The 27,909-nt window shown below is 37.1% G+C and overlaps 1 protein-coding gene across 7 annotated transcripts in view; it reads right to left on the bottom strand.

The window, feature by feature from the left end:
* The window catches only part of DMD (dystrophin), a 1,185,061-nt gene that overhangs the window by 1,050,661 nt on the left and 106,491 nt on the right, over positions 1-27,909 (bottom strand). For all 7 annotated transcript variants that reach the window (XM_087966867.1, XM_087966866.1, XM_087966869.1 and 4 more), the window contains exons 3-5: positions 9,114-9,206; positions 7,671-7,748; positions 2,294-2,386 (exon numbers count right to left, since the gene is read on the bottom strand). In XM_087966867.1, coding sequence (XP_087822993.1) covers positions 2,294-2,386; positions 7,671-7,748; positions 9,114-9,206 — 264 coding nt within the window. The remainder of the gene's footprint in view (positions 1-2,293; positions 2,387-7,670; positions 7,749-9,113; positions 9,207-27,909) is intronic.

Here is a 27,909-nt window from a genome sequence, read left to right as displayed (position 1 = left end):
ACACTTCACGTGATCTTGATTCTATCCCACCCCACCCCCGTTTATGCAGCCTAAAACTGTTGGCTTTTTTGGCAGCTGTTGCACACTGCTGGCTCATATTTAAATGGCTGTCCGCTAGGATAGCAAGATCCCTCTCACAGTTACTAATGTTGAGCAAGGTACCACATACCACTGTACATGTGCATTTTGTTTTTCTTGCCTAAATACAGAACCTTACTTTTTTCACCATTGAATTTCATTTTGTTAGATAACGCCCTATGTTCAAGTCTGTCAAGATCCTTCTGCATCTTAAGCCTATCTTCTGGAGTGTTGACTATTCTTGCTAGCTTGGTGTCGTCTGCAAACTTGATGAGTTCCCCATCTATCTCCTCATCCAAATCATTGATGAATATGTTGAAGAGTACTGGGTCTAAAAAAGAGCCTTGGGGTACACCACTGCATACTTCCCTCCATATAGATGTAGTTCCATTGAGGATTACATATTGAGTGCGGTTGGTCAGCCAGTTACAAGTCCATCTGGTGGTGATAATGTCTAACGCACATTTTTCTATTTTATCAAGTAGTAGGTTATGGTTTACTTTATCAAATGCCTTACTGAAGTCCAAGTAAATTATATCAACAGCATGCCTCTGGTCCACTAATTTTGTCACTTTATCAAAGAATGCAATAAAATTAGTTTGGCATGATCTGTTTTTAACAAACCCATGTTGGCTTTTGGTTATTACTTTGTTTGCTGATTCATTGTTTAATTATCTTTTCCATAATCTTTCCTGGTATTGAGGTCAGGCTGATGGGTCTGTAGTTTCCTGGATCTATTTTTTTCCTTTTTTGAAGATGGGGACTCCATCAACTCTTTTCTAGTCCTCTGACAGTTCCCCGGTGCTTACACTAGGATCTTTGAAAGACAATGGTTCTGAGATCTCGTCTGCCAGTTCCTTCAGAATCTTGGGGTGTAATCCATCTAGTCCTGGTGATTTGAACTCATCTAGGGTAGACAGGTGCTCACTTACCATTTTCTCACCTATTTTAATTTGTGTTCCTAATCTGTTTTTTGTGGTGCAGTTTTTGATAGATTGCACTATTTTTTCCCTTTGTGTAAAGACAGATGCAAAAACAAGTTAAGTGGTTCTGCTTTCTCCCTGTTGTCTGTCACCTTCTTGCCACTTTCTCCCAGCAATTGCTTCTTTGATTTTTTTTTGTTTTTAATGTGTTGGAAGAAGCTTTTTTGTTATTTTTTACTTTTGTTGCAAGCCTTTGTTCATTGTGAACCTTAGCTTTCATCACTTTATCGTTGCAGGCTCGGGCTATTTGCTGATATTCTGCCCATCTTTCCACTTTTTATACTTGTCCTTTTTGTCTTTCAATTTGTCAGTGAGTTCTTTATGCAGGTCATGCTGGTTTCTTTTGAGAGATATTATTTTTCTTCTTCATTGGTATTGTGTTAGACTGGGATTTTATAATCTCACTTTTCAAAATTTCTCAAGCTTCTTGAGTTGTTTTCCCTTTGACGATTCTCATCCATGGAATCCTTCCCAAGCTCTCTAAGTTTATTGAAATTACCTCTCTTAAAGTCAAGACTCTAGTTTGACTTTGTTCTATTGCTTATGCTTGCATAATGTGGAATTCCATATTGCATGATCACTCGCCCAAAAGGTTCCTGTAACTTCAACACCTTGTATCATTTCATCTCTGTTAGTGAGAATTAAGTCCAATATGGCTGCTCCCCTTGTTTCCTTCTCTACTTTTTGGGAAACAGTTGTCTGCTAGGTTTGTTAGGAACCTGTTGGATCTTCCACATGGTGCAGAGTTTGATGTCAGGTTAGTTAAAATCCCCCATTACTATTGTGATGTGCTTCCTACATACCTTAGTTAGCTGACTAGCAAAAAGTTCATCTATTTTCTCTGTTTAGTTGGGTGGCCTATAGTATAAACCTATGGCAATGTCATTTCCCCCCCTTTAATATTGACCCAAATGTATTCAAGATAATTTTCATCATTGTTCTGCTCTATTTCTGTACAGATGTAGCTATTTCTTATATATAGTGCGACCTCCTCTTTTATTTGGCCTATTTCTTTTAAATAATTTAAATCCCTCTATCCATTTGTGAGTTTCATCCCACCAAGTTTCTGTAAAACATTTATTTTTAGTGTATAAGTTACCCAGCATCACGGAAATAAAATGGGCAGTTACATAAATTTACCAACTTATAAATTATAAATAAAGAGCTACATTAATATCCTCTGTTTATTATTCATACATCATACAGCTCTTCCAGAAACAATCATTTGATACCTGCCAGTGGAGAATTATACTCCAAACCAATCCAAGGGTCAATTTATGATTTCCATCCACAATATCTATACTGCCAATATTTACCAGATCTACCTGTTAGAACAAGACAAAACAGAATAAAAGATAAAAATTAAGAAATGTAAATGTTTTTCTTTGCAAAGTAAAAGTAATAAACCAGAAGCAAATGGATTTATATTTCCAGGTGAATGGCAAAATATATTATTGCTGAATTAATATAATCAGACTTCTAAAAGTCATCATATTTTTTTAATGTATCCATTCTGTGTTTGCACATTTATCTACCATTTAGCTTGTAGAAAGGAATAAATATATAACAAATATTTGACCATTTGTTGACAGAATGCAAACATTTGAAGTTATTAGAGGAAAATGAAATTGGCAAGGGTATAATATACTACAAAATAAACATAAACTTAAATGATTAAATGCTTTTTAATAAAATGTTTTGGCAGCATAGTGAAAGAGAGCTTGCAGAAACAACTATATTTATAGCTCTTTTCATAATATGCATTTTAAAAAAATATCCAGTAACAATCATTCTGAAAATGTAGGAAAGAAATGGAATAATAAAAGCAAAAATAACACATAGGCATTCCATTAATTTTTGGTTAATATAAAATATTTATTTTTATATCATCTCCCTTGTAAAGATTTTGTAGATATTATTTTGCATAAGTTCTCAATCCAGAAAAAAATGACCATATTTTTATTTGAATACTTCATCTAAGATCCTTCATATTTATCAGTCATAGTAGTGGGATTCTATGAGTTGATATATTTCTACAAGTGTCAACTTATAACATTTGCATATGAGTCTTCCATTTAATTTTCACACCATTAACTTTTAAAACTCAAATAACATGCATACAATTATGCACCAAACATTACCTTAACAGGATTATGTTTCCATATATCTTTACTTTATCACATATACTTAGATGATATTTTTGCCAAATACTTCATTTCTGGGTCTATTACTAATTATTCTAACCAAAATATTTTCTTACTTGATCTCTGGGTGTTGTCTAACCTATAATTAACACTTCCATTGATGTTCCTGCCCCATCAATCAGAAACTAAAATTTCTCCATTAGAGACAAATTATTTATCCATCCAAGGAGTCATTTACTACATATATCATACAAACATTTTCCTGAGACTTTCTATTAATACATTATTCCTCCCACCAGTTCTAGACACAAAGCTGACAAGGCTGATATATCTACATTATACTCATTTTATGCTGATGTGAAGAGGAACATTGGTCTCAAGAATAAACAATATTATCAGGCTTTACTTTTATTTCAGTTTTCTTTTTCAAATTTTACAATACCATTGTAGATTTTTCAGATTCCACTTTTTATAAGAAGAAAGTTAAGTATGAAAGTCTAATACTCTCTTGTTTGTGAATAACAGGTTCCCCACTAAACAAAGAGGTATTTGAAACACAATGTTCAGATAGTTACAAATAAGAAATTGGCCCATTAACCTCTTCAAACTGCAGCTGCTTTCTGACATAATTTCACAATGCCTAATGTATTTCAGTACATCATTTATATGCATGATTAAAAAGTAACTATTTTACGGAATGTATAGCAAGACAGAAACATAAATCTGTATATTTATAAATATAAATAGAATAAACAGCTTTTAAAACCATTTCCTGAAGTAATTGCAGTTTGAGGCCATATGTTTCAATCTCCCATATTTCATGTGATTATACCAGGGGTGGGCAAACTTTTTGGCTCGGGGGCCACATTGACTTTTAAAATTTGACAGACGGGCCGGGTCAGCACAAGATTTTTGGGAATCCCCCACCCCACCCTTCCCCCCTTCTCCTCCTTCCCCTCCCCTCGGAGGCCCCCTGAGTCAGGAGTTGCTACCGCCGGCGCAGCTCCGCGCGGCTCCAGTCCCGCGTTGCCTCGGGAAGGGAAAGGCAAAAAGGAAGAGCCGCGGCGGTGCTTTGCAATGGGAGCAGCGGCACCGGAGGCTCAGGCTCAGCGGCTCCTGGTTTTGCCTTTTCCTTCCCAAGGCAACGCGGGACTGGAGCAGCGAGCTGCGCCGGTAGCAACTCCTGACAGCCAGCCGGACACCTGAGCGGAGCCGGGCGAAACTGCCTGTTGCTGCTGCCGGAGCACCGCCGGGTCGCCTCCTCCAAGCAGCCCGCCCGCCCGCCGGGCTTCCCTCCGCCGCGTGGCTCGGGGCCAGCGCGAGCGCCCGCGAGTTAAAAGGAAGCGAAAGTTGCTGGGAAGTTGCTCGGGTGCTGGGAGCAGGCTTTTAAAGTGCCGCCCGAGCAAAGTTTAAGCCTGGAAGCCCCAGAAATCCGAGCAACTTCCCAGCAACTTTCGGCTTCGTTTTAACTCGCGGGCGCTCGTGCCTCGCCCGAGCCGCACGGCAGCCCGCTCAAGCAGCCCGCCTGCCCGCCGGGTGGAACCCTTCCCGCTCCTCGGCGGGAAGACGCTCCAGCCTGCAAACTTTGCCTTTGCAAAGCCCTGGAAGCCCGGAAAACCAGAGCAACTTCCCAGCAACTTTCGGCTTCGTTTTAACTCGTGGGCGCTTGCACCTCGCCCGAGCTGCACGGGAGGAAGCCTGGAGCGCCGCGGGTCGCCTCCTCCAAGCAGCCCGCCTGCCCGCCCGCCCGCCGGGCTTCCCCTCCGCCGTGCAGCTCGGGGGCCAGGCGCGGCGCCCGCGAGTTAAAAGCGAGCGGAAAGTTGCTGGGAAGTTGCTCGGCTGCTGGGAGCAGGCTTTTAAAGTGCCGCCCGAGCAGGACCGCCGAGGCAGGAAGCGAGGGCACCAAGGCAGGGCAAGGCTCCACCAGCAGCGGCCTAGCTTTAGGTGGCTCCAAGCAGCCCGCCCGCCCACCGGGTGGAACCCTTCCCGCTCCTTGGCGGGAAGGCGTTCCAGCCTGCAAGCTTTGCCTTTGCAAAGTTTAAGCCTGGAAGCCCCGGAAAAAAAAGGGGATCGGCGGGGACTCACCTTCGGAGAGGTTGCACTCGAAGGTGATTTGAACTCCCAGCCAAGGCCTTTGCAAATTTCTTTTCTTTCCTACCCCTAGATCGCTCTGGGGCCACGCGGCACAGGACAATCGCCCAGCGATTTTTTTCAGGGGCGGGCGGATTGGACAGACCAATGGCAGCGATTTTTTTCAGGGCGGGCCGCATTGGACAGACCAACGGGCCGGATGTGGCCCCCGGGCCGTAGTTTGCCCACCCCTGCTCTAAACCATTTAAAGTTCTTTTTATTGAAGTTGAAATTTTAATTCAAATATATTTAGGTTATGGGAATTCTCCAGTGAGCTGTGACGAACATCCAGCAGTGGGAGGTGCTTAGACTTAGATTGGATAGGCTGGGCTTGATTGATGGGACGCTGCGTCCTCCACGTACTCCTCCTTAGCGTCCCCCAAGTTTAGCTCAGCCTTTGTTAGGTAGGCAGCTTGATTGTTCCTTGGTCGGATTAGGAGAAATTAACAGGTTTGAATTACAACTTAATACTCAAATTGGTAATTCTAAATTTTAATTCTAACTCAATTCTAAATTCCTTTCAAACAACATTCCGACGGCGGGTGGTACGGACTGCCATCAAAATACACATTGCCTCCCCAGGGAGCCCTCAGCCGCTTTCGTGGTGATTGGAAGCACAACCACTTGACATTGCAGATTGGCTTGACATCACGAAGCCCTGTTGCTGCGCCGCTTTAAAAGATGAATGGCCAGTTTAAATTGTTGAGGCTTTTCTCTGCTCCCCCGATCAGAACACCTAGAGCAGGGGTGGGCAAACTTTTTGGCTCGGGAGCCGCATTGACTTTTAAAATTTGACAGACGGGCCGGGTCAGCACAAGATTTTTGGGAATCGCCCCCACCCTTCCCCCCTTCTCCTCCTTCCCCTCCCCTCGGAGGCCCCTGAGTCAGGAGTTGCTACCGCCGGCGCGGCTCCGCGCGGCTCCAGTCCGCGTTGCCTCGGGAAGGAAAGGCAAAAAGGAAGAGCGCGGCGGTGCTTTGCAACGGAGCAGCGGCACCGGAGGCTCAGGCTCAGCGGCTCCTGGTTTTGCCTTTTCCTTCCCAAGGCAACGCGGGACTGAGCCCCTGTGGAGCTGCGCCGGCGGTAGCAACTCCTGACAGCCCAACCGGACACCTGAGCGGAGCCAGGCGAAACTGCCTGTTGCTGCTGCCGGAGCACCGCCGGGTCGCCTCCTCCAAGCAGCCCGCCCGCCCGCCGGGCTTCCCCTCCGCCCGCGTGGCTCGGGGCCAGGCGCAGCGCCCGCGAGTTAAAGGAAGCCGAAAGTTGCTGGGAAGTTGCTCGGGTGCTGGGAGCAGGCTTTTAAAGTGCTGCCCGAGCAAAGTTTAAGCCTGGAAGCCCCAGAAATCCGAGCAACTTCCCAGCAACTTTCGGCTTCGTTTTAACTCGCGAGCGTCGCGCCTGCGCCCGAACGCACGGCAGCCCGCTCAAGCAGCCCGCCTGCCCGCCGGGTGGAACCCTTCCCGCTCCTCGGCGGGAAGACGCTCCAGCCTGCAAACTTTGCCTTTGCAAAGCCCTGGAAGCCCGGAAAACCGAGCAACTTCCCAGCAACTTTCGAAGCCGTTTTAACTCGTGGCGCTTGCACCTCGCCCGAGCTGCACGGGGAGGGAAGCCTGGAGCGCCGCCGGTCGCCTCCTCAAGCAGCCCGCCTGCCCGCCCGCCCGCCGGGCTTCCCCTCCCGCCGTGCAGCTCGGGGCCAGGCGCGGCGCCCGCGAGTTAAAGCGAAGCGGAAAGTTGCTGGGAAGTTGCTCGGCTGCTGGGAGCAGGCTTTTAAAGTGCCGCCCGAGCAGGACCGCCGAGCCGGGAAGCGGGGCACCAAGGCAGGGCAAGGCTCCACCAGCAGCGGCCTAGCTTTGGGTGGCTCCAAGCAGCCCCGCCCGCCCACCGGGTGGAACCCTTCCCGCTCCTTGGCGGGAAGGCGTTCCAGCCTGCAAGCTTTGCCTTTGCAAAGTTTAAGCCTGGAAGCCCCGGAAAAAAAGGGGATCGGCGGGGACTCACCTTCGGAGAGGTTGCACTCGAAGGTGATTTCGAACTCCCAGCCAAGGCCTTTGCAAATTTCTTTTCTTTCCTACCCCTAGATCGCTCTGGGGGCCACGCGGCACAGGACAATCGCCCAGCGATTTTTTTCAGGGCGGGCGGATTGGACAGACCAATGGCAGCGATTTTTTTCAGGGGCGGGCCGCATTGGACAGACCAACGGGCCGGATGTGGCCCCCGGGCCGTAGTTTGCCCACCCCTGGATTATACTGAATCTTATCCATTGTGAAATGTATTTCAGAAACAGCCTTGTGATTTTTAAAACTCTGTGTACACTATGGATTCATGTAAATCATTACTTACATTATTTTTCTGCAAGATTTGTAGTGCTTTATTGACATTGTTCAAGGCATGAACTCTAGTGGAGCCCTTTTCTTTCCCCTATGAATATAAAAAGCTATTTTCAAATATTTAAAAAAAATCATTCTGTTTATGACAGAAAGCTTACACCATCCTTATAACAACAAACAAAACCTTAAAAAAGTATAAATCCTTATTTTAATAATATATTTTCATTACTGCATTTATTGGTGACTATATTGAATCAGGGAAGTGGTAAACTGAATTCAGTTTCATTCCTTCTATTATAAGTTGGAATCATACTAAATATTTTGTCAGTTCCTTTCATAAAAATTATTGAATGACATTGGAAAAAAATAGAGAAAAATGATACTTTCACACTTATGCAAATTATGATTAGATACAGAGAATTCTGTCTACATTATGTTAATAAAATAGGTGTATATATTTGCTTTAGGAAAACTGACAAACTTATTGTATGTTCATCTTAATTATATTTACAATTTATAAATATTTTTAATCTATGAAAAGTATTTCTTAGTATTTTATGCATTTTGCTGCATACAAGACAATCTACTTTTTTGAATCAGATCAAGACAGAAAATGTAGTGTGGAAGATAAAAGGGTGGTGGTAGAATTAATGGAGATAGATAGATAGACAGACAGACAGACAGATAGATAGATAGATATGTAACAGTAAATAATGATGAAAATACAGTAGAACCACTAATGCTTCTGACCACGACCAAATCGGTTTCCAACCAAAACATACACAAAATTTTTGAATCTGGTCACAAACACATACTTGGGTGGTGATCAAACATGACCTCTGACCCAGAAATTCCTGAAGACAAAACATTAGTAGATGAAGAAATCACCAAAGTTATGGAACGAATTATGGTCGTAACCAGAGGTTCTACTATAACTGTTCTCCCTTATTTTTGAATATGAATATGTTTAGCTATAACAATAGAGTTCACTAGAGGCAGTTGAAATCAATTTGAACTTTGAAATGAGAATATTTTATAAATTTCATCATCCAATGCTATATATTAAAACACTGATACTGCAGTTTTTAATGCAGTTATCTGAAAATCAGAAATAATATAAATATTTTAGACATATTTAAATTGATATCTCCATGTTTTTGTTCACTATACAATGAAATATAGTAATAAAAGGACAGTAATGGAAAATGCTGTCACTGTAATTTTCTAATAAGGGAGGACAATATGTGAAATCTTTTGGGATATTTGCTAGGAAAAAGATGTCATAAAAATTTAAAATATCAGCAACTTACACAAATTGCAATATATTCTTTATATGTTCATATGTTTGTAAAGAGCATATTTACAAGTACAAGGTCCACAAATGCTAATTTTACAATGAATTTTATAATATGCAGAAGCATTGCAAAATTATTTGAGGTAGTAGATAGACACATACAAGTTTTTGTCCTGTAAGACCTTCCAGGAGTTCCAAAAGCTTTCGACCATCTTGCAAATCTTTGAAGAGATCTTCAATTGGATGAATACCAAACTGAAATGAGAGGATGTTTATTAGACTGTATGCTAAACTGTTAATAAAATATTATGTCTGTTGCTCATACAGAAGGAAATTTTTCTAAAAGAAAGCTGGCTTTTCACTTTTAGCAACAAAATATCTTATTTTATTAGTAAATTTATGAAAAATATCAGGCATAAGAATTCTCTCACAAACCAGGTAAATTAGGGCAAAAGAACAAGCGCACCATCGTGCCTACCGTCCCTGTCCTATTGTTTCTCTTATTCTTTTATTTTTCTTATATGTACCCATTTCATGTATTCACAACTATGTATACACTTATACTTATTATCTTGTAAACAATTGGCAAATCAAATAAATAAATAAAATAAATAAATAAATAATTCTCATGAGGTATTGTTCTATAATCTGTAACATAATCTGTTTCATTTATGTTGCACTTTCTAACTCACGAATTTAAATATATTTCACAAATGAATACTACCTAGTTTTCTATTTTCATATAGCCAGATAATCTCTGCTTCAGCAATGTATTTGTTATATCACTTCTGATATTTGTTATATCACTTCTTCTGACAAGAATCAAACAATAAATATATTCTTATCATTGCTGATATCAGAATGGAATATGACAAATGTCCATCCATGGCAGCAACTCTTATTAATGATCTCTTATCCTATTATCCATGAATCTATTTCACAAGTAATTATTTAAACACAGGTCATAACTTCTGAAGACCAGTTTTGGTGGATATAAAAGACATTGGGGTTTCCCTCACAAAAGCTAGTCTGACATAGAAGTTTGTGCTATATACCCATAAAATTAAAAAAAAATCTTGCTATGGTAACAAAGCCAAATAATGAGAACACAGAGGTGTCTTGAAAGGAAACTTCTGAGGAGTAACTTGTCTTGTTATGGAAAAGGCAAGTATTTCCAGATGAAATCTACAGACTAGACCATTTAATTGTCATTGGATTATGATCTGCCCAAGTACTTGTTTCAATATTTATTTCTTGGATATTAGTGAACAATTCTGTTGACATCCATATCATATCTATTCTGGACCATGATAAATGTCTGTTTGAATAGAAGGTGTATTGTTTAGTCTTAGCATTTCTTTCTCTCCATGCATCTTTTAAATTTATTTCATCTCTCATTTTAAAAAAGGATTTGGAGAGAGTCTTTCTGTTTTGCTTTGTTGTTTTCTGTGTTGAATCATCCAATTTATTGTCTATAATTCCATTAAAGTCTCCCATCATAACTATATCAGCATAGTCCACTTCAATTATTTTCATATGTAATTTTCTATAAAAATTTTCTTGATTGTCATTCAGGGCATAGATTGCAATCAGGAGTGTTTTCATATTATTGTCCATTATTTCCACCCATTAATAATCTTCCATTGTCATCTGTATGGATCAATTTTGCTGGAATAATATATTTAATGTATAAAACCATTCCTCTTTTATTGCATTGTGTCAAAGAAATAAATATTTTCCCTAACTTTGGCTGTATCAACAGTTGTTCATGTTGCTTTTTAATATGTACTTCTTGTAGGCAGATTATATCAAATTTTAATTTCTCTAATTTGTGGAAAGTTTTCCTTCTTTTAACAGCTGAATTAAGTCCGTTTATGTTAATTGTAATCAGTTTTTTTCTCTTCCATGGTAATACTTTATAGGTAGGTTTGGCAGCTCTCGTAGATCTTGGTTCACGTTGTTCTTTAGCTTCCACCTTTCTGCCTACTGAACCTTCTTCTTTTTCAGTCGCTATTTGGCAGTCCTCTTGGAGTTCAATTAGTGACACTTCTTTTTCTGTCTCCTCTTCTTTCCCTCCAAAGTATTCTGTATAAAATAATTCAGCTTTCTCAATTGAGTCAATTCTGTGTCTCTGTTCTTGCCATGTAAACATTAAACCTTCTGGAATCAACCATCTATAATTCACCTCTTTTTTAAGTAGAATTTTAGTCAGAAATCGGTATTCTCTTCTCATCTCTCTCACTCTTCTGGGCACTTGTTTCAGGATCACAATCTCCTTATCTTTATATTTCAATGTTTTCTCTCTTTTTTTAAAAACAAACTTTATTCAGTTTTTCACATTAAAAACAAAAATCTCTTTTTAGTGGACAACATATTTCCGGGTCATCATCTTTACATACAAATATGACAGCAATTATACATTAATATATGCATACTTAATTCTATTATTGCCTTTTCCATTCCAAATTTTCAGTAAGGAGAAAAACAAACACATTAATTCTGGCCTCTTTCATTAATCTCAATTGATTTTGTTTCATTTCAATTATTTCAAATATAATCCTTTGGTATTTGTTTTTAAACATAAAGATAAACAATATGTGTTTTCATAATAATAATAATAATAATAATAATAATAATAATAAAGTTTAATTCTAAATTCTTTCATTAATCTCAATCTAAACATCTTTTTATTTCATTTCAATTATTTCAAATATAATCCTTAATATTTATTTTAAAAATAAAAATAAACAACATATATTTGCCTAATAGTAGTAATAATGAAGTTACCAATGTCTCTCCTTGCTTTTAATAATCTATATTAAATTTATTAATTTAGCTGGTTCTTTAGTCTGTCATATTCCCTTTCCATTACACATTTTTTTTGAATTCTAAATTAATACAAATTTTAACACACCCACACAAAAAGAAAAAATAACAAATATAAGTTTCCCCTCTTTTACTATTTGGAGTGTGGCACCTTAATGATTAGAATATACCTTTATTCCCCCATCTTAATTCCCAATAAACCATTAATCAGTACATCTTTTCAATTGGATTCCACAGCATACCCCCCCCCCTTTAATAAGAGTTATCAGTATCTATATTACCCTATTTTCTAAATATTTTAATTGCAGAAATATTCTTATTACCCCTTGTCACCCTGTGGAATCCCCTTTTTAATTCATCAACCATTATCTCTGAAAAAGCAATTTCTTTTCAACATTTTACTAGTTCTGTGTTTCTTTCTTTCACATGCCTGTTTCTTACTGCTTCTCCTCCCCCTCTTTTCCCCATATCTTTTCTCATTGCAATTTGTATCCCTCTCTTTCTTAATATCTTCCTTTCCCCTTTTCTGCTGAGTCTTTCTGCCTTTCCTGACTTCACAGGTATTCCTTCTTTTAGTTGTAAAGAAACAATTTCCTTTCAACATTTTACTATTTCTGTATTTCTTTCTTTCATATGCCTGTTTCTTGCTGCTTCTCCTCCCCCTCTTTTCCCCATATCTTTTCTCATTCCAATTTGTATCCCTCTCTTTCTTAAAATCTTCCTTTCCCCTTTTCTGCTGAATCTTCCTGCCTTTTCTGACTTCACAGCTATTCCCTTTTTTAATTACTTTCTTAAAACTCAACTTTTTAACCTTCCTTCTTTCCCCACTTCTTTGTAGCATTCTTTGTGTTAATTGTTTATATAAAATGTCTTCTCCTTGGGTCGATTCCTCCTCCTCTGAGAATCTTTCTTCTTGTTCTTCAATCGCCATTTCCATTTTTTCTAGCACAGAGCAGTGATTCGCCTCTTTCCTGTAGTAATTCTCTCATATTTTTAAGTTCCATTTTTAATTCCCAAAGAAATATCATCATTCTTATATTTTATCATCGTTAAAGTCCACAAAAAGAAACCACTTTTACTTTCCTTCTTTCTTCTTTCAGTTTTTTAAAGTTCTCAGTTATTCCAGTCCAGGGTTTATACCAAAAACATCAATCAGTCCCACAATCTTTCCTTGCTTTTTCCTTTATTCTGGTTCTGCTTTCAACTTCTAAAATTCTTACTTTGTTTCAATATTTCTGTAATGTTATATCCACACCAGTTCATTCAAAAACAGGATGCTTTCCCTTTTATTTGGACCAAATTTTTATCAAAAGGTGACACTCTCCATTATACAAAGTCTTCACCTTTCCCTCCTATTTTTTTATTTAAGGTTTTTCGAACCTCAATATTCCAACACAATCCAGTCTCCAATTTGTAAACTTTGTTGTTATTATTCTTTGTCAATCTTAAGTCCAGCTTTAGTTTTATACTTGTTTATTCCCAAATTATTTTAGTCCAATTTCATTAAATCTTTAATTCCAGCTTCTTTCTTTCCCAGTTCGAAGCCCCATTTAGCTGTCAAAAGTATTTTTCTTTTTTTTCTCTGTCCCTTTGTAATTTTGCCGCTCACTTTTCTTTTCTTAAAAATTCTATGTTACCTTAGTCCCGGGGTACTTTTGTTTAGTTATATTGTCCAGTTGTCCCGGTTCAGATGTTATCCACCTCTTTCTTCCCTCCTGCACAAATCTTAGTCGAGCTGAGTCATCCTCTTCGAGATGGCCATTTTAGACCACCGCTGCAGTCGTCTTCAGGAGGAAAAAAACCAAGCCCAGGGGGGGGGGGGAGATGCGGCTCCCCACAATCAGGCTTGCTGCTTCCTCTTACTCCGCTGCCCCTCCAAGGCAGTTTCAGCCCCTAATCAGAATGATTGGGGCTCTCCGATGAAAGAGCACGAACTATAGCCGCAGAGAGTTGCAATCTACTGCCCGCCAGCGAGGAGGCTCCGCCTTCTTCCAATGTTTTCTCTCTTACCACCTGCAATATTTGCGTTTTAATGGCTTTCTTTGTAAAATTGATGTGAACTTCTCTTGGTAGGCTATTTCTCATTGCATATCTTGTGAAGACTCAAAAAACCTAGTCTATTCCATCCATCATCTTCTCTTTGGTTATTTCCAGAGCTTCAGCCAAGATTTCTATCATTATCTCAGCTAGGTTTTGTCCCTTTTCTTCCTCTATGTTTTGGAATCTGAGATAAAATTCTGATCTGTCCATCTCCCATCTCAGTATCCCACTTTTATCTTGTTCAACCACAATTAATCTGCCATCAATATCTCCAATCTTCTTATCTCTTTGTTTATCTTTTTCAATTTTTTGGAATCTTTCATCATACTTCATCATCATTTGTTGAATATTCTCCACCCTTTCATCAGTTTTTTCTATTCTTTTTTCAATATTCTCTGTTCTTGCTTGTATGCTTTGAATTCCATGCATTATCATCTGCAGCGTCACCTTTTCCTGTTCTTTTTCTTGTTGTAACATCATCTGTATTGAGCGTTGTCCTCCAGATGGTGAAAAGGAAGAAGTAGGAATTGAAGAACCAGTCGCTGTTAGTTTCCTGCTCATTTCAGATGATTCAAAATCTTCAGGTTCTTCTAGACCTTAATCCATTCATGAAATAACCAATTATAATTCCAAGTAAAAATAGTGGAAAAAAAGAAGAAAGATTTAAAAAAAATTCTTCAGGTTCTTGTATACCTTAATCCAATCGATTAGTTAAATAGCAGTAAAAATTCAAAAAAGGAAGAAAAAAAAACCATAAACAGAAAAAGGAAAAAAATGTTAAGTCTTGTAGGAGGCAGAAAAATAAAAAGTAAAAAACTAAAGAAGAAAAAAAAGAAATTCTTCAGGTTCTTCAACACCTTAATCCAATTAAAAAGTCTCAGGTATGAAAAGGTGTTCTGTCTCACCTATATCCACAGGTGAGAGTCCAAAGTTCCAAAGTACAAATGCTCAAACAGACAGTCTCAGACACGGCAGAGTTAACTGCTTTTGTTTACACAGTCCTTGGCAGTCTTCCTGGAATCTGTCTGGCAAGTCCGAACTAACCATAAATCAAGATGCTGCAGCCGAGTGTATCAGACGTAACACCAACCGAAATGACACCTTGCTTCGAACAGAAATTCAGAGCTAGCACGCTTCCTTATATTCCCTAAGGGGCATGTCAGTCTCTTTTCTGTGTCCGTTGGATGGCCCGTTTCTGCTTACGTCTTTGCCGTGCGTCTATCCAACATTGCTCAGTTTGTTCTTCAACTAATGACTCCAGCACGCTCTCCTGATTGTCTGTTAACACCTGAGGTTCAATCAGGGAGGGAGATTCAGGGGAGGAAGATGACTCTGAAACTTCCAGTAAATCAGGCTCATATCTCAGTCAAGTCCTCTTCTTCCTCCTGACTCCCTTCAATGTCGCTCAATAATGCAGGCTCGAATCTCAATGCCAGATCTTCCTCATCACTCGAGCCTAGATCTGCTGACTGACCAGGTTCAAATCTCAGAGGCACAACAAAAAGGTATATAAAAAAAGGAAGCCACAAAAAGAAAACCAATATGGAAAGTAAATAAAAAATGCAGGAGAGGGAGAGAGAAAAAAGAAAAAAGACTACTCCTTAAAAAAAAAAAAGAAAACATTAATATTAAGACTTGTCCTTTAAAATGAAATGCAAAAGTAAAAATTAGGCTCCAAAAGCAAAAAGAAAGACAAAAGCAAGTTCCAAAAGGCCAAAGATCCAAATGACTATTACAAATAATAAGCTGATAAGGAGGGGGTTTGTTAAAGTAAGGAATAGCCCAGCTAAAAAAAGAGAAAAAGAACACACTGCACCTATTTAGTTATCCAAGGCTTTTGTTAAGTTTTATAGCTCTCTTCTCTAGAGTCTTATTGTCTTTTTTCTGGAAACTTCAACACCAGACTCCAGCTACTGATAGAAACCAAGAAAAGCACCTGCAATAATACTCTCCCATGCTCTTCCCGCTATCTTATAAGACAGGCTCAAAGTCCTTGAAAAGAAGTCTGAATTCTTTCTCAGCTTTGTCTGGTCAAGAGAGAGAGAAAAAAGAGAAACAATATTTCTAAGCCTCTAGTTGGCAGTGTTACAGTTTCCTCTGCTTTCACTTTCCCCCTCCTTTTCCAAACAAAATATAATAAAAATTAATTAAAAAGGAAAAAGGATTTAGAAAAAAAAGCTAAACGGGAATCTCTAGCCAAGAATATTATAAAGACAAAAAGGAGAAGAGACAAAAAAGAAAAAATAAAGTAGAAAAAAAAGACCAGTCCAGTTCAAAGTAAAAAATCATATATGAAGAGTCCAGCAAAAGAAAAAAGAAAAAATTAATTTGACTTCCCGTTTAAAATCGCCGCTTAATCACTTCTAAGATTTTACATATTCTTTCTTTTCCTTAGGGTGTCCTTTCAAATCTTAAAGTAAAGAAAAAAATTCTCACCAAACCGACACACTTTCTCTTTCCGTTCTCTTCTGTTTCGGAGCTGTCCCAACTTCAGCAGCTTTCATGGCTGCCTCTTTGCCGCTGGCAAAAAGAACTTCTCCTGGATCTACCAGGAACTTTGCGATATCCCTGGGATCGACAGGATGCGCTCTTTACATTCACCGTCTCTTTGGGATGGTTTAGATCCATTTGGATCGTCCAGGAGCAAAGATATCTGCAGCGATCTCAGACCTTCAAGATCGCACACCATATCGTCGCAATGCCAGCTCCGCCCTCTAGGAAATTTTGAGTAGTTTGGAGAACCAGCAAATAGCTGCTCTAACTGGAGATTTTACAGTATCCTTCCCCTGCCACACCCACCAAGCCACACCCACAGAACCAGTAGTAAAAAAAAATTTGAATCCCACCACAGGACAGGTCCACTTGGCCTTCACCTGCTTTGCAAATGGGCTACCTGTAGTGGTTGTTTGCATAGGATTCTTGCACCTTTTCTCAGGAAAAATGGAATGCTGAGTAGGTCAGCAAAATTGGAAGGAGGGAAAAGGTGACATTTACAGTTTTTTAGTAATGTGAAAATTTATAATATGAACTTCATTTACTTAATGTATACAACTTAATAAATATTATTACTTAAATAATTTAAAGTACTATTATATTAATAATATAAATTGTTATATGATGCTTGGATAATCTAGCTACTGTGCAATATATGAAATGTATAGGAATTGAATGACATTTTCATTTTAGTTTAAAAATCTGTCTAAATATTTAAAACCTTGTCAATAACTGGTTTTACAAATCACAAATCAATGTGGAGAGCTACTTACTGAACAATTATTGTTGTTCACTTTGTTTTCAGGTGGTATTTAATCACAAACTCCTTTATGTGCATGCATGCATGTGATGAATCAGTCAATTTAGATCAGGGGTGTCAAACTCAAGGCCCGTAGGGTGCTTTGATCAGGCCCACGATGCCAGTCTGGAAATAAAGAACTGGCCTGCAGTGCCTCTGCCTCTGCCAGCCAAAATGGGATGCGGGGGTGGGGTGGGGGACTTGCACAGTCTGTGCCCCATTTTGGCTCACAAAGTGCTGCAGGAGGCCATCCAGGCAGAAAATGATGCATGGGGAGGGGGCATGCGAGGCTCCCTGCACCCCATTTTGGCTGGCAGAGCACTGCAGGAGGCAGCACCTTCTTCACCTTCTCTTTAGTAGATTTGCCAACTAGACTAGGTACCCTCCAAGATCTGGATGGCTGTTGTTCAGAAGAGCCAAAAACATCTGACTCTTCAGATGTTTGATGAGAGACAGTGAGCCGCTTCATATCACTGGGTTTGTCATCTTTTACCTTAATCTTTTACCTGTGATTGATTTACTTGTAATTTTTTAAATTGTTATGAGACACCCAGGGTCATTGGGAATTGGGTGGTATATCAATTTTATAAATTATTACTAATATTAAATCCTCCTCTAGGACTGCGTCAGAGGTAGTAACAAATATTTTTTTTGTACAAGCTTTTTATTTTATTTTTACAACAAATCCATTTTCCATTTAAACAGTGTGTCGACTGGGTATAAACATTTTGTGCAATAATTACATTACAATTATAATTAATACAAACATCTTACTATAATATCAATAACTAAATTCTTGCTCTATATTACTATATTACTATATCTAATATATCTTATCATTGTCAATCTTTATTTTCCAACCATTGATAAAATAAATCCCATATCATATAATATTCAGTTTGTTCTTTTTCTTTAATTGCCAAGGTTAATCTATTCATTTCTGCACATTCTAGTATTTTCTTAATCACATTCTCTCTTATTGGAATCTTCTCGCTTTTCCAGTTCTGAGCAAATACTATTCTAGCTGCAGTTAATACATGTATAACCAGGTATGTTTTTCTAGTAACAAAGATTGATAGACAGTTGGACGGACAGTTTTTAGAGACATGTGGATAAATTTTCAGTTCATTTATGCTCTGCTCCTATACAAAAGAGTCAAGCCCCATAGCAGCTGGGGATGCTACATGTCTTTAATCTCTATATTATGGAATTGAGACTATTTGTGCCAGAAAGTAAATCTCCTTTTGTCTGGAATAGCTGTTTTGAATGCAAAGCAAAAAAAATGCATCTTGAGCCTATGTCAAACGCCCACAGCCACAGCCACCCCCGGCCCTCTGAAGTCAAACACAATCCTGATGTGGCCCCCAATGAAATCGAGTTTGACATCCCTGATTTAGATGAGCTGGATAATTAGACCATTGTACAGTAATCATGGCTGATACAAAGAACAGAGGAAGATATGGCTGAACTGGAACATGAAAAGCAGGAGGAAACCAAAGCCTTTATTATCAAATGAATGGATAGCTGCTAACTAGTCTCTGAGCAGAAGTTAGAAAATATAAAACATTTCCAAGTCCACAAGAATAAAGACATATGTGAGCTGACAGACAAAAGCAGCAATAACCAGGTAGCCACCTGTTGACTCTGATAATTACCATGATAACCATTTTCCTAATTACATGGTATGTAGTCCCTATTACATACCACTAACTATTATTCAATGATATAACATACTGGGTTGGAAAAACTGTTATAGTTAAACAGCATAACGTACAATGGTCTTTTTTATTCCACAACTATTTAATTTTCTTTGATACACAGTACAAGAAGAGACAAAAATCACTTACTTCCCCACCTAAATGGCCTTCAAGTCAAAATGTGGTTTACACTTTTAAAAACTTATATCTTGTCATGTATTTAATTAGTCCATTTGTACATATTAAAAACCAAAACAAAATCTGTGTTGTGTATGTGCTTGTCAAACTGCCACGTGACTAACTGCCAAGAACATTATACTTTTTGGAAAAGCTTTTCAAAATAGAATGTTATAAATTTAAGCAGATCTTTCTTTGCTCTTCATTTCCCCCACCCACCCACCCCATGCTATTTATTTCTATTTTTTTGCAAACATTTTAGAACAGCTGTGCCTCAAGAGTGTTTTTAGAAGTAACAATTGACTTTTTTGAACTCATTTCAACACCATTCAAAATTTATAGCATTCAAACTCCTCTGACATAATTTATGCCTTCTTATCATGACTGAAATTGGCTGTAATTATTTCAATCAATTTTCACAACATTCAAGGCGGCATGATTAAAGGCTGTTGGAAAGAGCCAAAAATAATCACACTCTGAACTTTATCCATGGACAATGATAATACTTTACAGTGCTCCAAGTTATAAGTGCCCCATATGTTACACTTGCCGACAATCTTGTTCTTGAAGACCTTGAAGTTAAGTTCCAGTCTTGTACAGTGAAACTGTAAAAAGCATTATGACGCCACAGGGTATCATTGCCTTCCTACATAAAATATGATATTTCTAAAGGAAAGACACACAACAACTACTGCAAAGCATACAACTACTACATTCATTCATACTACATTTCTACTACTACATGTAGGTACGAATGACACAAAAAAGGATTTAAAAACAATATTGAGTGATTAGAAGCAGCTAGGCAAGAAAGTTAAGGAGTTAGGTGCACAAGTAGTTTTTTCATCTGTACTGCCAACAAAAGGCCAACATCTGGTAAGAGAACAAAGGATTGAAGTCAACCACTGGCTAAAGGGTTGTTGTTGCCAAAAAAAAACCTTTGCATTCCTGGACCATGGTGTGCACTACCTCCATGATGGGCTTTTGGCAAGGGATGGGCTGCACCTCATAAAGACTGGGAAGAATGTTTTCAGAAAACGACTATCTCAACTTATCAGGAAGGCTTTAAACTAAAATTGAGAGGGGGCGACCAATCTTTAGGATCTCCAGGACCTACATAATTCTAAGCAAAAACCCCTAGAAAACAAATCAAATAATGAGATAAGGAGGGAGGGATGGGATAAACTCAAACACCAAATAGAGGACATATGAAGCATACCCAGAGTCAGACATAAAGATCTCAAGTGCCTTTATACAAATGCACAAAGTCTGGGGAACAAACAGGGTGAATTTGAATTTCTTACCAGTGCAAGATCTCTGACTAACAAAATGGATGAATTAAGGCTACAGATTGTAAAGACTAAATTCATCAAGAACTGCTGTGTTTTGCTAATCACAGAAACTTGGCTTCATTCACTCATTCCGGATCCAGCTGTTGAGCTGGAAGGCTACATAGCTCACCAGCAAGACAGGAATAGAGCAGGGGTAAAATTCAAAATTTTTCCCTACCGGCTCTGTGGACATGGCTTGGTGGGTGTGGCTTGGCAGTCATGTGACTGGGTGGGTGGGTGTGGCCAAGATGATGTCACTTGGCCTCTCTCATATCTATCTCATCTCTTTTTTTAAAAAAAAAAAGTTTTTTTTATTTTTATAACATACAAAATAACAAATAAAACCATATTTCAGGTGTACAGTGTGTCGGTTTGGTATATATATCATGTGCACAATATCTATAATCCTTTCCTCTTAAGTTTACATTCATATTATATTCTAATCAACATTCCATATCATATTATCTCGTTATTATACTATCATTAAAATTTTACTTTCATTTGCTATCTTTAAAAGCAAATCTCAATTCTTACTAAATTATATTCATAGTATAACTTATTCAAAAATAATCAATTACTATCATTACTATTACAATATACTTCAATTTCTTTCTCTTCTATAGAGCCATTAATAAAACAAATCCCAAATCTTTTAATAGTCCTTTTCTTCTTGCTCTCTAATTGCTAATGTTAGTTTACTCATTTCTGCACATTGCATTATTTTCTTAATCTGTTGGAATTTTCTCATTTTTCCAATTTTGAGCAAATACAATTCTAGCTGCAGTTAAAACATTAATAATCAGATATGTTATTTCTTTATGATATAACCTTCAGATAAAATCCCCAATAAAAATACCTCTGGTTTTAAGTTTATATGCTGTTTTATCATTTTTTCCAATCATGTGTGAATTTTAGTCCAATATCTTTTAGCTTCCGCACATGTCCACCACATATGGTAATATAATCCAGGTATCTGATGACATTTTATGGTTATTTATATTATTATAATTATTTATATTAAAATTTATATTATCATATCTGATGACAGTTTATGGTTATTCAGCAACAGATTGGTCAATGTCTGGAATGCTCTACCTGACTGTGGTTTCTTCCCCAAACCCCAAAAACTTTAACCTTAGACTGTCTACTATTGACCTCACCCCTTTCCTAAGAGGTCTGTAGGTGGCATGCATAAGCACACCAACGCCTACCGTTCCTGTCCTATTGTTTATTTTTATTTTTCTTATGTGTATCCATTTCATCTATTCATAACTATGTTTATATTTATACCTATTATCTTGTAAGCGATTGACAAATAAAATAAATTTTAAAAAAATAAACATTTCCAACATTTTACTGATTTATCCTTGAACATCTTTGCTATTCTTGTAGAGGTTAAATGCCACATATAAAACATCTTATACAAATTCTCTTTATAAGCTGTTGACATTGTTAATTTATAGTTTCTAGTCCATAATTTCTGTCATTTATCCAAATCTATCCCATATCCAAAATTTTCCCCCCAAACGATCATCGTTTCTTTAACTTGTTCTTCTTCTAATTTCACTCCTAATAAATAACCATAAATTTTTTAATCATCCTCTCTTCAGTACCTATTAAAATTTTATCTAATTCAGTCAATTCTTTGTAAAACCCATCTATCTTACTATCATTTTCATATCTAGAATGTATTTGCATATATGAATACCAATTCATTTTATCGCTTGTTCATCTAGTTCTTGCTTTGTTTTGAGATCACCCTTTTCATTTAAAATTTCAGTATATCTGACAATATGTTCCATTTTAAATACATTTGGATACGCAAATGCATCTGTTGTTGATAACCAGACTGGTATTTTCAAATAATGTTGTTCCCTTATTTTCTCCCACGTTGATAGTAAAGCATCTCGAATATAATGTCTCCGAAAGTATCCATGAGCTTTACTTTCCTTATACCATAAAAATGCATGCCACCCCAACTGCAGATCATGACCTTTCAATGTCAGCAGTCTAGTATTTCTCAAAACAATCCATTCTTCCATCCACATCAATATTACTGCCTGATAATATAATTCCCAAATGGATAGTCCAAAACCTCCTCTCATTCTAGTGTCCTGTAGTAGTTTTAGTTCGATTCTTGTCTTCTTTCCCTGCCATATATATTTCAACATCATTTTATTTAAATCCTCAAAGTATTCTTTCCCTAATTTTATTGGAATCATCTGAAACAAGTATAATATCATTGGTAGTATATTCATTTTAATTGTAGATATTCTCCCTGTTAAAGATAGTTGTAATTTTTTCCATTTTTCTAAGTCTGTTGCAATGTTGTTTTAGTTGATAATTATTGTCTTCCTTAAGTGTTCCACATTTTGCTGTCAATTGTATTCCCAGGTATTTAACTTTTTTGTGATCTGGATGTTTAGACTGTCCATTAATACTTGCCTTTGTTTTTCCATTATGTTCTTCACTAAAATCTTAGTTTTTTCTTTATTTATTTTTGCAACTTCTGCAATTTCTCCATATTCTTCTATCTTTTCTGTCAGTTTAGAAGCTGTTTCCAATGGTTCTTAAAGACTAGAATGGTTCTTAAAGACCAGATCGTCTATAAATGCCTGTAATTTATACTCCTCCTTTTTTATTTTCATTCCCTTTATTTCTTTATCTTTCGTAATATTTCTATTTAATACTTCCAAAGTCAATACAAATAATAATGGCAACAGAGGACATCCTTGCCTAGTTCCTTTTTTAATATTGATATTATCTGTCAAACCTCCATTTTTCATTACTTTTGCTGATTGTTTATTATTGCCTCAATTGTTTTAATAAATCTTTCTCCATTTCTTCCATTTGCAGCAACATAAATTGCCAATTTACATTGTCAAAAGCTTTCTGTGCATCTAAAAACACCCAGGCAATTTGCTTCTCTGGGTGTGCTTCATAGTATTCCAAAGTATTCAATATTATTCTCATGTTGTCTTTTATTCTTAGGCAAAAATCCATTTTGATCTGTATGTATAAGATAGTTCAAATATATCTATCAGACTTCCGGTTTGTCGGCTTCGGCAGCGGCAGGGATTCGCGATACTGTGCGATCCCTGTGGCGCTAACCGTCTTGGTGCCTCCGATCCGGACAGGTCTGGAGGCTAAGGCTGCCCCGTAGAGGCAGCCGAAGATAGGAGGGAACCGGACAGGGGGTTGGGGTTTTCGCAGACCCCCTTCCCCACCCAGCTTAACCCTCTTTTCTCAAGGCGGTGGAGCGGCGGTCAGCAATGGCCGCCACAAAGAAGCTGACAGCTGGATAAGATTGTGCTGGAGGAAGAAGGAGAAAGTTCTGAAGCGAAAGTTTTTTGGCTGAACTGGGACTATAAGATACAATTAATATCCTGAAAATCCTGACTTTTTGAAAGATACTTTGTTTCCAGAAGAGATTTACAAGCGGCGAGTGAAAGTGCTTAAAGAGAAAGTTTACTCTCCTTCCACATGGATTTAACAAATGGATATTGAAAATCTTGCTATTTTATAGAAGGTAAAAATTTAAAGCTTTCTGTTATAAGTGGGAAGGGAGAGGACAAAAGGAAAATTTATATTAAGATTTTGTTGGAGGAGATGCCTGGAAGATTTTGAGATTGGAAGTTAATTGCAATAAGACTTTAAAATACAGATTGGGTTTTTTCCCCCTTTTCAATTGATATTACCCCAGGAAGAAAAAGTGTGAAGGGAAGAACTTTGTGCTCTGTTTGGACTGTTTGATGACTTTGGGATTTGGGAATTGTTTTAAGCCTTGAATTATCTTGGTTGTTTTAAGAAGAAAAAGAAGGGAAAAAGAAGGGAAAAAAAGGTTTATAATGACTTTATCTGTTGATGAACTGAGAGAGGAATATGGCAAAATAAAGAAAGAAGGAAAAGACACTGTGAAAGAAATTTTTCGCTTTTAGAAATGGCGCTGCTACTTATCAGAAAACACAACAATTGATGGAGGAGGAGGAGGAGGAGGAGGAGGAGGAGGAGGAGGAGGAGGAGGAGGAGGAGGAGGAAGAAGAAGAAGAAGAAGAAGAAGAAGAAGAAGAAGAAGAAGAAGAAGAAGAAGAAGAAGAAGAAGAAGAAGAAGAAGAAGAAGAAGCCATCTTTAATGAATCTACAAAGTTGATTAAGAAAGGAAGGAGAAAGAGAGGAAGGAAAAAGGACACAAGACTTAAAAAACATCCAAGAAAGTGAAAAATAAAATGCAAAATCAATACAATGTTAAAAAGCAAAAGAAAGAGAAATACAAGAGAGAGGGGAAATTAAGGGGGTAAAAAGACCAGATGGGATAAGATAGGGAGGAAGAAGGGGGAAAGCCATAAAGGTATGAAACAAGATGTGCAAAAGAAATTTTTTTTAGGGATAAAGGGTAATATAACTTTGTCTTAGGATTCTGCAAGGTACATAAGATAGTATTGTAGTATCTGTATTAGAAATAGAAAATTAGAATCTTATAAGACTTGAGTAAAGATTAAAACATTAAAGGTTTAATAACTTAATAAAATATTAAAAGGAATGTTTAAAATATTTAGTTTAAGTATAGAGTTCAATTGACTATTGTGTGGATGTTAGTATGAATATATTATTGTAGTATTTGTTTTTGAGATAGATAATTGGAATGTTATGAGATTTAATCTTTAATTATATATTTAATTACTTTGTGGATTTATTATTTTCTTTCTCTAAGTAGTATGTACTAAGCAGAATCAGATAGGGAACTAGGTGTTACCTTAAATGTTAATTTAGGGGTGCGATGGAAAGGCATCATACTTCGATTAGTGATTTCAGGAGAAATCTTTTTTTTTTCTTACTATAGGGAATGAGATAAATAGATAATTGGAAAAGAATGGACAAAAGATACAAATATAATGATTCAAACTAAGATGTAATAAATAAAATAGAATTAAGAAGAGTGGAAAGCGGGGAGAAGTTATAATGAAGATATAGAACGGTAAACAAGATAGGTAATGGCATATAAGATGAACATGAATTTAATTGAAGTCCATACAAAGAGAGGTAATCCGGGGCCAAGCTACTTTTTTGAAAAAGAAGTTTTATTTTTGTGTTTTGTGTGTGTATGTTTATTTGAGATTTAATAAAACCTTGGAGGAAAGCGAGAGGAGAATAATTGCAAACAAGACAGAGGGAAATATGAATAGGATGACTAAGTGCAAAGAGAAGTAATGAGAAATTTGCTAAAAGATATTTAAGTGGAAATGAGATATATTAGAATCGTATTGTATAAAACAATGTTTTATCTGCCTTGTAAAAATTTATAATGGAAAGAGGTTTATTGTCTACAAGGTTTAATGATGTTTTGTTTGTCTTTAAAAATTAATAAAATTTGTTTAAAAAAAAAAGATAGTTCAAATATCTTTTAAGTTTTTCTGCCATTACTGAGGCAAATATTTATTATTTTCTTTAAAGAAGAAAGCCAGTTCTTTTTCCATATTTTTTATAAATTCTTTTTCCTTCAAAATTGAATTGTTCAAAGTCCATCTTGATCTTTTCTTTTGTCCTTTCTATTTGACCCATATTGGATTATGGTCTGCCCAAGTACTTGTTTCAATATTTACTTCTTTTATATTTGAGATTAATTCCATTGACATCCAAATCATATCTATTCTTGACCATGATAAGTGTCTATTGGAATAAAATGTGTATTGTCTATTCTTAACGTTCATTTCTCTCCAAATGCTTAATTCCTCTACCATCTTGAAAAACGATTTCGGCAATGTCTTTCTATTTTTTTTATTTACTTTCTGTTTTGTAGTCCAACTCTGTGTCCACTATAGCATTAAAATCTCCAAGAATACATATATTGTCATATTCCAATTCTATTATTATCTTGTGTAACTTTTTGTAAAATTCTTCTTGTTTATCATTTGATGCATATATTGCTATTAAAAGCATCTTTAGTTTATTGTCTATTATTTCCACCATCAGTATTCTTCCTTCTTCATCTGTAAAAATTAATTTAGCTTTTATTGTGTTCTTAATATATAGGACTACTCCTCTTTTATTTTGTTGTGCTAATGTAGTATATAAATTCCCAATTCTGGGACAGTCCAATGCTTGAGGATGTTGTTTTTTAATGTGTACTTCTTGTAAGCAGATTATGTCTAACTTTAATTTTTCTAGTTTATGAACCTTTTTTTCCTTTTGATGACCAAGTTCAGTCCATTTATATTTATTGAAATTAACTTCTTTTCTTCTTCCAATGTTTACACTTTATATGTAGGGTTTATTGCTCTCGTTGATCTTTGCTCTCTTGCTTCTTTTGATTCCACCCTTCCACCCATTGCTCCTTCTTCTCGTGTCCTTTCTTCTCTTTTTTCTTTTTCTCTTTCTTCAGCCATCTCCTCTCGAAGTTTAATTATTTCCTCATCTCTTGTTCTCTCTTCTTCTTTTCCTCTAAAATATTCATCATAAAATTGTTCTGCTTTCTCCATTGAGTCCAGTCTATATCTTTGTCCTTGCCAAGTGAACATTAAGCATTCTGGAATCAACCATCTATAGTTCACTCCTTTCTTAATTAGGATCTTTGTCAAAAATTGATATTCTCTTCTCAAATCCCTCACTTTTCTCGGTACTTGTTTTAGGAGCTTTATATTTTAATAGGTCATTTCTTGCTTTCTGTAATATTTCTGTTTTAATTGCTTTCCTAGTAAATCTCATATGCACTTCTCTGGTTAATTTGTTTCTCATAGCATATCTCATATACACTTGGAATATTTCATCAAATCCATTCATCATTTTTTTCTTTTGGTATCTCCAGAGCTCCTGCCAATACTTCTATCATTATTTCTGCAAGGTTTTCTCCTTTTTCTTCCTCAATATTTTGAAATCTTAGATAGAATTCTGCTCTGTCCATCTCCCAGGAAATCATTTCCTTTCTCTTATTTTGCTCAACTGCTGTCAGCCTGTTGTCTATTTCTCTATTTTTTTCTCTGTCTGATCTTCTTTCTTCTATTCTTTGCATTCTTTCTTCATTCTTCATCATCATCTGTTGTATATTTTCCATTCTCTCCTCCATTTTCCCATTTTATCTTACATACGCCTCACTTGTTCTTGTATTGCTTGTATTTCATGTTGAAGTTGAACCGTTTGAAGTATTGAGCCCATCGGACTTGTTTAGGGGATAGTTTCTGATTGGTTTTTAGAGCCTTGAAGTTTTTGTGATCAGTCCATACCTCAAACAGCTCCTTCACCCCTTCTAGGAAATGTCTCCAGGTCAACAAAGCCCATCTTACTGCAAATGCTTCTTTCTCCCAGACCACCCAGTCGGTTCTGAGAGTCCTTTTGTAGCAGAACGGTCGCTATCGCCACATCACTAGCATCAGCTTGGGCTATAAAAGGTTTGGTTGGGTCTGGATGTTGAAAAATGGGTTCAGCTGCAAAAAGGCATTTTAGAGTTTCAAAAGCTTTCTGACAGTCCATGGTCCAAGCAAGGGGTTGTTTGGGTTTTGGTTTGAGGCATTTTTAACAAACCCGTCAAAGGGAGAGTGACCTCGGCAAAAGAAGGAATGAATTGTCTATAAAAGTTGGCAAACCCCAAAAAACTTTGAAGT

Source organism: Notechis scutatus, chromosome 5, assembly GCF_049901735.1.
Source record: "Notechis scutatus isolate UNSWTSFEM ecotype Mainland chromosome 5, rNotScu1.2, whole genome shotgun sequence".
Lineage (NCBI taxonomy): Eukaryota > Metazoa > Chordata > Lepidosauria > Squamata > Elapidae > Notechis > Notechis scutatus.
This window is presented reverse-complemented; position numbering and strand designations above follow the sequence as displayed.